We start from the raw sequence: 12,863 nt of genomic DNA, 5'->3' as shown, positions 1-12,863 counted from the left end.
GACAGTGGGGAAGGGAAAGATTAAATTTTGCTTTATATTTTTCTGAATTTTTTGACAACCATGACAGCTAATTTTTTTTTTTTAAAAAGTGAATATTAAAAGTGCAATATACATTTTTAATAGGCTTCTCAGGGAAGGCTCTAAAACCTCATTCTTTTTTTAAAAAAAAAATTATTTTTTTATTTATACCAGAACCGGGTTACAGGCCAGATGCGCGGGAGGGTGAGAGGATTCACCAGAGACAGAGCGGGGAACAGAACAGGCAGACTGATGAAATATACTGCTAAGGGGGCAGCGGGCATGACAGGAGAGGTCTGCTCGCCATATGGGACCCTCGCCGGCCAGCTGGGATCAAACCAGCGCTGCCGAGGCTGACAGCTTCACAGTGGTGCGCTCAACTGCCTGCACCACCAGGGGAGGCCCTAAAACCTCATTCCAATGAGACAGACAAAACCCCACTAACATTTCACCTGTTCCCTTTCTAAGACCATCCTCATGGGAAAAAGAAAAAAAAAAGGAGGAAAAGGACAAAGGCCATAAGCCACTGGAACTGAGCTGTGTGATGGGAGTTTAGGATCAAGTCTTAGTAAAGAACCATCTTCTGCTGGGAGGTTGGGGTGCAGAGAAGCTGGGGGAGCCAGACCACAGCACTGGAGTAGTCAAGAAAACTCTGCCTCCGGAGGACCTGTCTGTGCCTGCTGTGTGCTTGGGGAAGAAAGATTTGAAAATATCTTGGATATTCTATGAGGAGGAGGACTTTCAAAGAGCAGGAAATAAAAAGAAAAACCTGCTTCCAGTTCAAGATGGAGTACATATCAGATTATGATTACTCTCTCTTTAGATGGTCAGCTCCTCGAGCGCATGAATATACCTCAGTATATATTCTGCATGAAGTTCCATGCAGAATGTATTTTAATGAATAGAGAAAATATTATTTTAAGCTGCTGTGACTCTGATGAGATTTCTCTCAAGGAAAACCAGCACAATTTTAAAATCAACACAATATTTATCAAATATCCATGGGTATGTGATTTTGGCCGCCTTCTCTTTGATGATCTTCTAGACAAGGGCATTGAGAAGAACCTGATGAATCCCACTATTAAAAAACAAATAAAAGCAAAATGCTGCTTTTCAACATAAAAATTAACAAAGCTTGATGAGCACAAGCATGAAGTTTGACCTTGCTCAACCACTGAAAGTGCCTTTGGTTTCCTTGGAAGATAATTTGACAATGATTCCACTTTCCTCTAAGCTTCCATTTATGTAAGCTTCTCCAGCTAGAATAAGACTTTGTAATGAAGTCTGAAAAGATATAAAACACTGGAATCCCCCCTGTTCTTACATACCAAGAGCAAAGGGCTAGACACTGAAGATGAATACCAAAGTCTCTCTGTTAAGCTCACTTATCAACAATGAGGATTTAATTAGTAACCTCCCTTTCTTGCCAAATGACCATGATATTAACCTTAGAAGATCTTTTTTAACACTCTGAAAAAGAACAAATACTCCAAGCATTTATTTCATGTATTATCCTATCAACTAAAGTGTTTAACTTAAATGTAGCATAACCAAAACATAAAATTTGATGAGAAAAATGGGAGAAAGGGAAAATCAAAGTGGGAAAATTAAGAAGGAATCGGAGTATGATTAGCATATAAATGTCATTCCATGAAATCCTATACATAGGCCTTAACTCCAAGCTCTCTTACAGTCAATTCAAAGAAGAAAATTGTATCAGTTATGTGATTCAGCACTTTATATCTTAGCAATTAAAAAAAAAAAAAACCCTTAGAAAATTACCTCCAGTTTGAGCACTATGACTTCCTGTTGAATGTTCTGAGTTACACAAATGATAATTGAAAAAGACATCTTGCAGTTTATTAACTAGTTGAAAATTGAGAGCTAACTGCCAGACTTGAGCCCTTAAGAAATTCTGCAGCCAATGGGACCAGATTTCCATTAAAGTCATTTCTAGTTCTAGTCATTTCTAACATTTGGTAGTTTTGGTCTACCAAAACCATCTGTAACACAGACAGAAGAACATTCTGTTTTCCATACTATAGTCACAGGTTAAAAAGGACACTCCAAACATATGTCCACCCATAGATGACCCCAATCCTGTCTAGCCCTTTCAATTTCTCGGAGGATTCATCCACTAGGCAGCCTAAGCCACATTTCAAGCGTCCTGGGGGTACAGTTCTAGTTCTATCAAGCTACTGCAGGCCCCAGAGGTCTGGAAAATCATGATGCTCTCTCCCCTCAGAGATTTGCCTTAATGACAATTTGGATGTCCTGAGCTGCTATCTGCTCAAATAGTAAAGGAAAGAACTGGGCCACTGCTGAGCCCTCAGGAGGTCTACAGGAGGTTAGAATAAGGGCTCTCAGAGGGCTTCTGAGAGAGTCCAATTCTTGAATGATTTCTAGCAAAGCTGACTCTACTAGCAGTAGATGGCTGCACTATCCATACAGGAAAAGAGTGAATACGTCTATAAAAATCAAGAACTTTTGTTATGCAAAAATACCACAAGGAGAGCAAAAGACAAGCCATACTGGAAAAAATCAATTTGTAACATATCTTTCTGATAAAGAGCTTATATCCAATATAAATAAGGAATATAAATAAATCAGTAAGAAAAAAGGCAAAATACCCAATTTTAAATAGACATAAAGAGCATACACAAATAAATGGTCACTAGACATATAAAGCTATTCAATAACATTAGTCAGCAGAGAAATAGAAATGAGATCTCTATCAAGTTATTATTACATATACATTAAAATGGATAGAATTTAAAAGCACGTGGAATAAATAGAACTCTCATAATTGCTGGTGGGAGAGCAAAACTCCCCAGCAATAGCTAATTAAGGTGATGCACATTCTATAACTTAGCAATTTTGCTATAGGGTAGAAATACATATATAGCAGCACTCCATGTCATAATCCCAAATTGAGGAAACCCAAAGGTCTACCACAGAAATATGAGTAAATGGGTAAATAAGCAATATTGCATTGCACAAATGGAAAAAGGACAACAACAGAGCTATTGTAACAACTTTGGGCCTCACAGACATAATGTAGAGCAAAATAAACTGGACACAGAAGAATGCATCCAGTAGGATTCCATTTATACAAAATTGAAACACATGCAGAACTAACCTGTGGTAACAGAAGGCAGAATAATGGTTACTTTTGATGGAAAGGATGACTAGGGTGGGGGAAACCATTAAGTTCCTAGAATGCCATTAGTGTTTTATTTATTAATGTGGAAGTGATTACATAGGTGGGTTCATGTCTATGATAATTCATTGAGTTGTAGATCTAGGATTTGTGACTTTTTCTGTATAGCTGTTATACTCCAGCAAACATGTTTATTTAAATAAGAGGGCTGCTGAAGCCCTCATCCACTCTCACTACTACAGAACAGTCAGAATGGGGGTTGGAGGTTTGCACCAAAGCTCTTGGTGATTTTCCAAAGGCTGCACTAGCAACACAAGGGGACAGTTACCTGGAAGCACTTCTACTGGTTTTTATTTTTCAAATAATTTCTCAGAAACTACAACAGGCATGGAAGAGAACAGAAGGAGAAAAGACAGAGCTCACTGAGAAACAAAGCACTGGAGAGCTGGATGAAGCCTTGGGAGGTCACAGGACCTAGCTTCCTGTCTTCAGGTAAGAACAGTCATGGTTTCCCAGACAATATGAGTCAATATTTTGCAATAGCATGAAGAGATAGTGGGCTTTCTGATCAGATTAACTCCACCTTGATATGCCAGTAATAACAGTTCAGAGTCACTTGTGGTTAATTTTGCCAATCATGTATTTTAAGAGGCTATTCATGAACTGAATTTTTTTTAAGACCTCTTTCATCTGGCGGATCTTACTTGGTAAGAGATAGTGGAACGGGATATTTGGTAATGTTCCAATTTGTACAAGTAACGGGTTTCCTGGTCTTGAATTTCTGAGTCCTACCATATAAAATGGTTCTTATTTTAAAACCATCATCACATTTACATAACTCAAAATGCATTTCCTTATACCTGGTCATTTAAATATTTGCTGATTCCGTTTATGCTCATGATTTTGAAAGGTCTTTCATTTTGACAAATAGTCTATAGATTCTCTTACCTTTCTTTTTACTAAGTTAATGAATAGTCGTTACCTAAAACCATGTTCATGAAACCCTACCTATCAATGGTTGGTCTCCAGGTTAGACTGGAGAATAACTTGCCACATATACTAGTGGATAATCCCTTTGTGGAAAAACAAACTCAGTTTTCCAATATAAGCAGCAATAGCCTCACTCTTGAGTCCTTCAAGTATATAAAGCAATTAGTGGATAAATAATAACACATAACACTTTTGACTACTAATGACAATGATTCATTCAGATTATAAATGGTCTGATGATTAATTTTTATCCATTTGGCTAGACCCAGTTATTGGTCAAATATCAATCTAGGTATTTTTTATATGTGGCAAACATTATATGTGGACTGCAAGTAAAGCAGATTTTCCTCCATAATGTGGGTGAGCCTCATGTCATCAATAAAAGAACTTAGGAGAGACGATCCTATAGATCCTGCTTCTCTGACTAATACAAATGACTACTACAAATGAAGTCTGGAAAATCTTTGATCAAACCTCTAATGTATTTTTGTATCAGAAAAAGAAACTGAATACTTTTGGGACCATCAGCTTCAATGCTCCATCTGGGCATTATTTCTTGCCAATGTAAACTCTATGGGGCCTAAGGAAAGTGTCCTAAAAGTTTGGTAGTACCCATGGTTCACATATCTCTCACCAAATACCATTAGTATCATGACCCAAGAAAAAAAAATCTGACAAACTGAATAATGATCATGTGATTAAATTTGAACTTTCTTCTCTTTAATTGTTTAGCTCAAACATTTCCAAAAGTTCCCCCTACCCAAAACAACTTTGCAAAGTGATCTTTTGGTTCATTCTTGCTAGACTGGCTCTGTGTCACAACAACAATGTGAGATAATTTTTCAAAAGAACCTGCAGTTATTCAATTAGACACCTGCTTCCATAGGCTTAAAGTTCAAGCAATGTCTTTGAGCCAAAAGATATAGCTTCTCCACCCAGTTTGATCTCCAGTGGTGTAAGTGTTAGTAGAAATCTCAGGAACTGAATGGGAGGTGACAGGAACTAAGGAGATCATTGCAAACAAAGGAAAACAAATAAAAACAATGGGGGGGCAGGGGGGAAGGGTGGGTGGGGAGATCTGGAAGGAGTTTCCTATAGCATGCTCCAAAGGTATTCTAGCTCTTCTCCAAGCAAAGATAGGAGAGTTTATGTGTTTATATAATAAAGGCAGAACATACTATGCATAAGAAAAAAGTAACCTTGGCATAGGATAATCGCCTCCTCAGATTACTGTCCTCACACCAAACCTAACACCAAGGGACTATAGTCCCATCATTGTTTTCAAACACTGGCATTTAAGAGAATTTAAAGTGAAAGCTAAAGCATCAGGGAGGAGAGTGAGGGGAAGGAGGAGGGATGAAAACTGGGAGTGGAGAGAGCACAGTGGATGATGGAGGAGGACTAGGGGTGCTCTGGTGGTGGAAGAGCCATGGAAATCACATTTGAGGGGAGAAATTTTATACCGTCAAAATAATAAGGATGCAAAACAATAAAAAAATAAATAAAGTGAAGCAAAAGCTCATTAGCATGACTTACCTTGAAGTGGTCGCTCCTCCTATCAACAATGGAATCTTTATAGCTAACCTCTCCATTTCCTTGGCAACAAAAATCATTTCATCCAGGGAAGGAGTGATGAGTCCTGACAGGCCTATTATATCTATTATTTAAAAAGAGGAAAAAAACAGGGCAGTGAGAAGAAGGATGAGATTTAAAAAGGAGGAAAAGCATGAAGACTCATTTAAAAGGCTTTGTAATAAAGACCACAAGACAACATAAATTTCAACTTTCTAATTTTAAGACATCTTTTCTGATTGGGCGGCGGGGGGGGGGGTTCCAATGTACTGTTTGCTTTGGTAGTAAATATGGTTTGTAACAGAGTTGTAATAATGCACTTGAACTATTAAGGGAAGCCATATAAAAGAATATACTGTTATTTCATGAGCTCCCAGACTTGAAAATATCATTGTCTTAAGAAACAAAGACCAACTACACACAGAAAGAACCCCAATTCACCACTTGTTCTCATACAAGAAGGCTGTCCTGTTCCCCATCTTAAGAGCCATAGAGGAATTCCATGGTTACCTAGTTACCTCTTCTGCTGCCATATTATAAATGACAATGAAAGCTGCCCTTAGTCAGGAATCAGCACTTGAGTGAATGTACCAAGAGCCCATAGGGTGGCATTACCATTCACTGACAGGCACTTGGGGAAAATGACATTTACTTTATTTTATTTTTTCATTTTAGTGAAACGCCCAGAGGCACAGTCGCACGGTACCTGCTTTGTGGTCAAGAGCAGCTTTCAGTATCTTATCACAGGGAGTCATGACTCCTAAGTCAATAACTCTGAGACAGAAACGAGATGTGAGAAAATGAATGAGAATCCAATAGAGACAAAGATGAAATGAACATTTTTACTTAAATAGAATTAAATACTGCACTCCTATAAACTGGAATCACATTGAAATACTCATTAAATATCAACAACCACTACCACGACCATTTATTAGGTACTTACCATACCCAGTTATGCTATTTTAAAAACAGTTTCATTGATATAGAATTCATATACCAATTTATTTAAAGTATACATTTCAATAACTCTTGGTATATTACATTATTATTTTAAGCTCTTATAAAATAGATGTAATGTGTAATTTGCCATTTTAACCATTTTCAAGTGTACAATACAGTAGTACTATAGTCAGTCACAGTGTGCAACCATAACCATTATTTATTTTCAAAGCTATGTCATCACCACAAGCAGAAACTCTATAATCATTCATCAACAAACAATTCCCCCTTTTTTCTTTCCCCAGGTAATACCTATGCTACTTTCTGTCACTGCAAATTTGCTGAATTCTAGAGTGATGTAAGTGGAATCATATATCACTTGTTCCTTTGAGTCTGACTTACTTCACTTAGCATAATGTCCTCAAGTTTCATTCATGTTGTATCATGTGTCAGAACTTCATTCCTTTTAAGGCTGAATAACAGTCTATTGTATGGACATACCACATTTTGTTCTGTCATTCCACTGTTGGAAACTTTGGTTATTTCCAAAATGTTAAGTTTTTGGCATAAGCAATCTCAATTAAACCTCACAGCAACTTGATATGGAAGCAACTTAATATGGACCCCATTTTAATGAGGAAGGGCTGAGAGAAGCCTGTGTCCAGAGAAGTTACACAACTAATCAGTAGCAGAGCTGGAATCTGAACATGGATCTGACACCAAAATGCGGTCTTAGTCATTTAGGTCCAATAAAAATGCTAGGGAAGTTCACTCAATAACTATCTATTAAATGGTATACATGGAAGCCACTGAAAAAGATAATTAAGAGGAGGTCACTTTCTGCATATGAAAAGGTCAGAATAAGGAAATCTGGTTTCGGAAGTCAAGGAAGAAGGAGCAGCAGCCAAGTCAGGAGAGGTCTGCTGCACCATGTGGGAGCTCCCTGGCCAGGGATCTAACTCTTGCTGCAGTGGCTGTGGATAACTTCATAGTTTGCGTCTTAACCTCTTGTGCCACCAGGGAGGCCCCTAAGCATGACTTTAAGTCAGATTAATAGGATGGAAATTGAACTTGTAATCCAGTTGCCTAGCTCACCATTCTCAGATTTTTTTTTTTAACCTCATCTGATCACTGACTGTCTCTCTCTTGCTGATTTCTCCTCTAAACAGGAGAGTGCTCTAAGACTCAGCCCTTGTACCGCTTCTCAGTTTATCTTCGCCTCCGCCTCCTAGGTTAATACCTATCAAACTGTGATATGCCTTGTATCACAGCTGGATAACCTGATTGTTAAAAGTTAGACCTGATTAAAGTAGGTCTGGACCTGAGGTTCTATATGTCTGATGAGCCTCTAGGTAGTGTTGGCACTGCTAGTGCAGAGGTATATTTAGGGTAACAAGGCCCTATTGCAGGCTTATAGCATTCAGTCTTACGACTATTAATACCATCTAACATGTTGATAAGTCCCAAGTTTTATCTCTACTGTGAATCTCTCAACTGAACTCCAGATATATCCAGTTGACTATGTGACAGCTCCTTTGGCTATCTAAAGAAATCTGAAACTTAATTGCAGCAGGCCGCGCCTCCCATGCTGTCTCTTGACAAGGTCCGGGCATTGGGGGAGACTCCCGAGAAGCGGGAGTTCCTGTGCTCCCCCCAAGAGGGAAAGTTGTACTTCCCAGAAGAAGGAAGTTCTTGCACTTCCCAAAGAAGATCTGAACTAGGGAGTCTCCATGGCAACGCCTGCTAATGCTCTCCTCTTTGTTCTTGGTTAATGCTGAAGTAAGTTAGTTATTAACTGGCATGTGAAAACCTAATTCGGACCCAGGTGACAATTGGCTTACTGTTCTTACACATGAACTATCACAAAAGAAGTAAAAAGTTGTTTAAGGTATAGTTAGGAAAGAAATGTTTTGGCCCTAGAACTAAGGAGAACAAGCTGCCCTGAACCAGCTGGGCTTAGAAACCATAGCCTTACCTGGGGGGTACCTGTTTGTGGCAACAATACATTTCTGGTGTATGAGGTCAATAATTCGCAGGCCGTGTGGAGGTTAGGAATTTCTAGTTAAGAGTTAGACTTCAGTAGAACTTACGTAGATCTGATGAATTGTTTTAACCCACTTTGAAGTAATTAATGTATTAACCAAGTTAATTGAGTGCTAGGAAATAGACTGATTTTAGTAATTGGATACAGAATAGGAATTTTACACCCATGCTTGTAATTGGGAAAGTTTAAATGTTGCCAAATATTATGCTGTTGATCATGCTAGTAAATGAGCTGTACCTAGGAAACTAATTGTTCTTAGGTTACCAAAAAATGGCCTACAGGTATAAGGCCAAGGGAGTCTTTACATGATCATGAGAAAATATGTATTGTCTTTGCTCTGCTTCAATGCTTATGCTGATGTAATCCCAAGCTCGCCTTAAGGTATAAATAAAGACCCACTGAGACCCTCAGGAGGAGAAACTTGCACCAGAGAGAGTGTCTGTGTCTACCTCACTTCTACCTCACTCCACTTCCCCTCAGCCCTCCGAAAAAATTTCACTGACTCCGTCCTCTCCTTTCTGAGATCCCTGACACGACTTCTAACTGGAGCTGGTCTCCAGCACTTAATATTTTGGAAATTGAACTAATTGTCACAATCTTATAGACACCTCCCCAAAACTCCATATTTCCAAAAATAGCACGCTAATTTTCTTGTTGCTTAGACCAACTTCTTTGAGTCTCTCTCACACTCCACATGCAATCCATCAACAACTGCCATGAGTTCTACTTTCACAGTTTTTCCAGAATCTGCTCACTTCTGTTGCTTCCACTCTGGCCTATCCATTATCAATTGATGCCTGGATTTTTGGAGCAGCCTACCTGCTATCTCTGTTTCCTCTAGTCTTCTAGAAAGCTGAATGAACCTGTTAAACATAAGTCAGATTTCTCACTCCATTGTTCAAAGCCTTCAGTGACTCCTCACTCAGTTAAACTTGTAAACCGTTGCAATGTCACAACCTTGGAGCATTTAAAAAACACCAGGGCTTGGACCCCACCCACGATCAGTGAAATCACCACCTCTGGAGAAAGGAGTCCAAGCTTTGGTGTTGTTTGTTTGATTTTGAGAAAAGCTCCTCTGATGATTCTGATGGGTAATCCTACAGACTCTGGCCTTTCTTCCCTCTCTGATCTTAAAGCTTACAACTTTCTCTGCCCCCCATTTCTGGCCTGCCACAGGGTCTCTTTGCTCTTGCCCAAACAAGGCAAGCATGCATAAGATGTTCCTGACAAAACACTGCTTAAAACAGGAAAAAGGAATGAGAGCAAAATGATACTTGATACTGAGGACTTTTTGACTGAATTTTTAAAATATATACAATGTTGAAAAATAGTCAGCTTTGAAATGTAAGCCTTTTTATCAGGATTTAAAAGCAATATGTTATTTTGCTTAGCTTTATATGCAACACTCTATACTTAGTCATAGTTTAATAAAAGCTCTGTTACCAGACTTTTTCAATATGCTAAAAAAAAAAAGTACCATCTCACTCCTGTTACAACCTGCAGTGCTACTTCATTAAACCTGCAACATTTGTTTTTTTTTTTTTGCTAACAAGGTTGTATATAGTTATCATTGATTTGAAATTGTCTTGCTTCTATTGAGAATTCCCTGTGTGCTAGTTTGTTTTAAATTTGTTTTTTAATTAATATGGGAACAGCCAAAAAATCCAATGACATAAATGGGTATATAGTGAGAAGCAAGTCTCCTTCTGCCTCGGGCGTCTAGTACCACTGTTACCAGTTATAGTTTATGAGGCAGTAGTTCTTAAGCTTTGATATTTTTTATTAAGAGATATTGTTGTCTATTTAACTTAAGAATTGTTGACATAAGAAGTGAAAATGTACACTGCAGTTTTTGAGACAAGTACTTATGATAAAATTAAGTTATAAAAATGATTGACATTATGGGTTCCAGGAAGCTATCTTCTTTATGAATTGGAATTCTCTGGTATTATTCTGTTATTTCAGAACATGCGCCAGTCTTTCTCTGCTTAATGCCCTCCCCTTCTTATTGTGTATGAAGGGTCAGCTTTTAATTTGAGTCTGGGGAGGTGTCTATAAGATTGCGACAATTAGTTCAATTTCCAAAATATTAAGTTTCAGATTTCTTTAGATAGCCAAAGGAGCTATCTAAAGCTCCTTTAGACTATGCTGTCACATAGTCAATTGGATATATCTGGAGTTCAGTTGAGAGATTCACAGTAAAGATAAAACTTGGGACTTATCAACATGTTAGATGGTGTTAATAGTCGTGAGACTGAATGCTATAAGCCTGCAATAGGGCCTTGTTACCCTAAATATACCTCTGCACTAGCAGTGCCAACACTACCTAGGGGCTCATCAGACATATAGAACCTCAGGTCCAGACCTACTTTAATCAGGTCTGACTTTTAACAATCAGGTTATCCAGCTGATCACAAGGCATACCACAGTTTGATAGGTACTAACCTAGGAGGCGAAGATAAACTGAGAAGTGGTACAAGGGCTGAGTCTTAGAGCACTCTCCTGTTTAGAGGAGAAATCAGCAAGAGAGAGACAGTCAGTGATCAGATGAGATTAAAAAAAAAAAAATCTGAGAATGGTGAGCTAGGCAACTGGATTACAAGTTCAATTTCCATCCTATTAATCTGACTTAAAGTCATGCTAGGGGCCTCCCTGGTGGCACAAAGGGTTAAGACGCAAACTATGAAGCTATCCACAGCCACTGCAGCAAGAGTTGGATCCCTGGCCAGGGAGCTCCCACATGGTGCAGCAGACCTCTCCTGACTTGCCCGCTGCTCCCCTCAGCAGTGTATTTCAGTCACTCTGCCTGTTCTGTTCCCCACTCTGTCTCTGGTGAATCTTCTCACCCTCCACACCTCTGGCCTGTACCCCAGTTCTTATATGCATAAATAAATAAATCTTAAAAAAAAAAAAAAAGTCATGCTGGAAAACAGTCAAATAAATCATTGATTGGGTACTTCCCAGCTTTTCGAAACATGGAAAATAATATTTATTGCACTTGGATCCACAGTGGATTGAGATCCACTTAATCTAGGACTGACACTGTCCCCTCCTCCCACCCCCTCTCCCACAACACATACACCCAGAGGGGGAAGGGATCTATTTTTCCGGAATTGAGAAACTACTGGCAAGTTCTAAACTGGAATACATCATGACAAGTGCTATGATGAAGATATTTACAGCATGCTGTAGGAGCTCATCTAAACTGGATGACAATTAGAAGCATTCCAACAGGTGATACCAGGGCTGAATTTGGAAAAAATAAATAGGTATTAACTAGATGAATGAAAAAGAGGACAGTCCAGGCAGAGATCAGCACTATGAAGGTCTAGAATCATGAACCAGTTGGCTCTTAGATTTTTGACTGTGGGTTAAACCAGCCCTGCCTTCTGTGACCACTATACCTTCCCATTGTCTCTCAACTTTACTATAATTTTCTGTTCCTCCACATACATGTCCATCTCCCTCGCCCTTCCTTTCTTCCCTCTGAGCTATACCCAAAGTCCATATGCCTCTTAGAGGGCATCTTGTTTCTGATCCTTCAGTTCTCACTTGCTGGAAGCACTCTTATCAGTCTACCATCTTCAAAGGAGATTTCCAATGTGACTAAACAGTACTAATAGAATCTGTTCTCATTTCTCCTTTAAAAAAAAAAATTCTTGAAAGTCTCCCCTTCAAAATATACCAAGTTAAGCAGAGGAACTGAAAAGACATTTTTCTAAAGAAGACATACAGATGATCAACAGACACATAAAAAGATACTAATCAGCAGGGAATTGCAAATTAAACCCATGATGAAATATCATTACACCTGCTAGAACAGTTATCATCAAAAAGACAAGACCTAACAAGGACATGGGAAAAAGGGAATGCTTGTGCATTCTTGATGAGAATGTAAATTGGTTCAGCTACTATGGTAAACAGTATGGAGGTTCCTCAAAAAACTAAAAAGGAACTACCATATGATCCAGCAATTTCATTTCTGGGTATGTACACCCAAAAGAAATGAAAACAGGATATTCAAAAGCTATCTGCACTCTCATATATATTTTACTTATTGCAGCATTATTTACACTAGCCAAAGTATGGAAACAACGTATGTGTCTACCAATAGATAATAGGTTGCAGACATACAAA

The 12,863-nt window shown here is 38.6% G+C and overlaps 1 protein-coding gene across 1 annotated transcript in view; it reads right to left on the bottom strand.

Annotated features, from left to right (window-relative positions):
• MTR (5-methyltetrahydrofolate-homocysteine methyltransferase) overlaps positions 1–12,863 on the bottom strand; it is a gene marked incomplete at both ends in the record, with an annotated part of 91,157 nt that overhangs the window by 17,464 nt on the left and 60,830 nt on the right. Inside the window, 2 exons of the mRNA XM_084253115.1 lie at positions 5,705–5,825; positions 6,447–6,514. Coding sequence (XP_084109241.1) covers positions 5,705–5,825; positions 6,447–6,514 — 189 coding nt within the window. The remainder of the gene's footprint in view (positions 1–5,704; positions 5,826–6,446; positions 6,515–12,863) is intronic.

This window comes from Talpa europaea (genome assembly GCF_964194135.1).
Source record: "Talpa europaea genome assembly, chromosome: 14".
Classification (NCBI taxonomy): domain Eukaryota; kingdom Metazoa; phylum Chordata; class Mammalia; order Eulipotyphla; family Talpidae; genus Talpa; species Talpa europaea.
The sequence above is the reverse complement of the archived record's forward strand: the minus strand, read 5'-3'. Positions and strand labels throughout refer to the sequence as shown.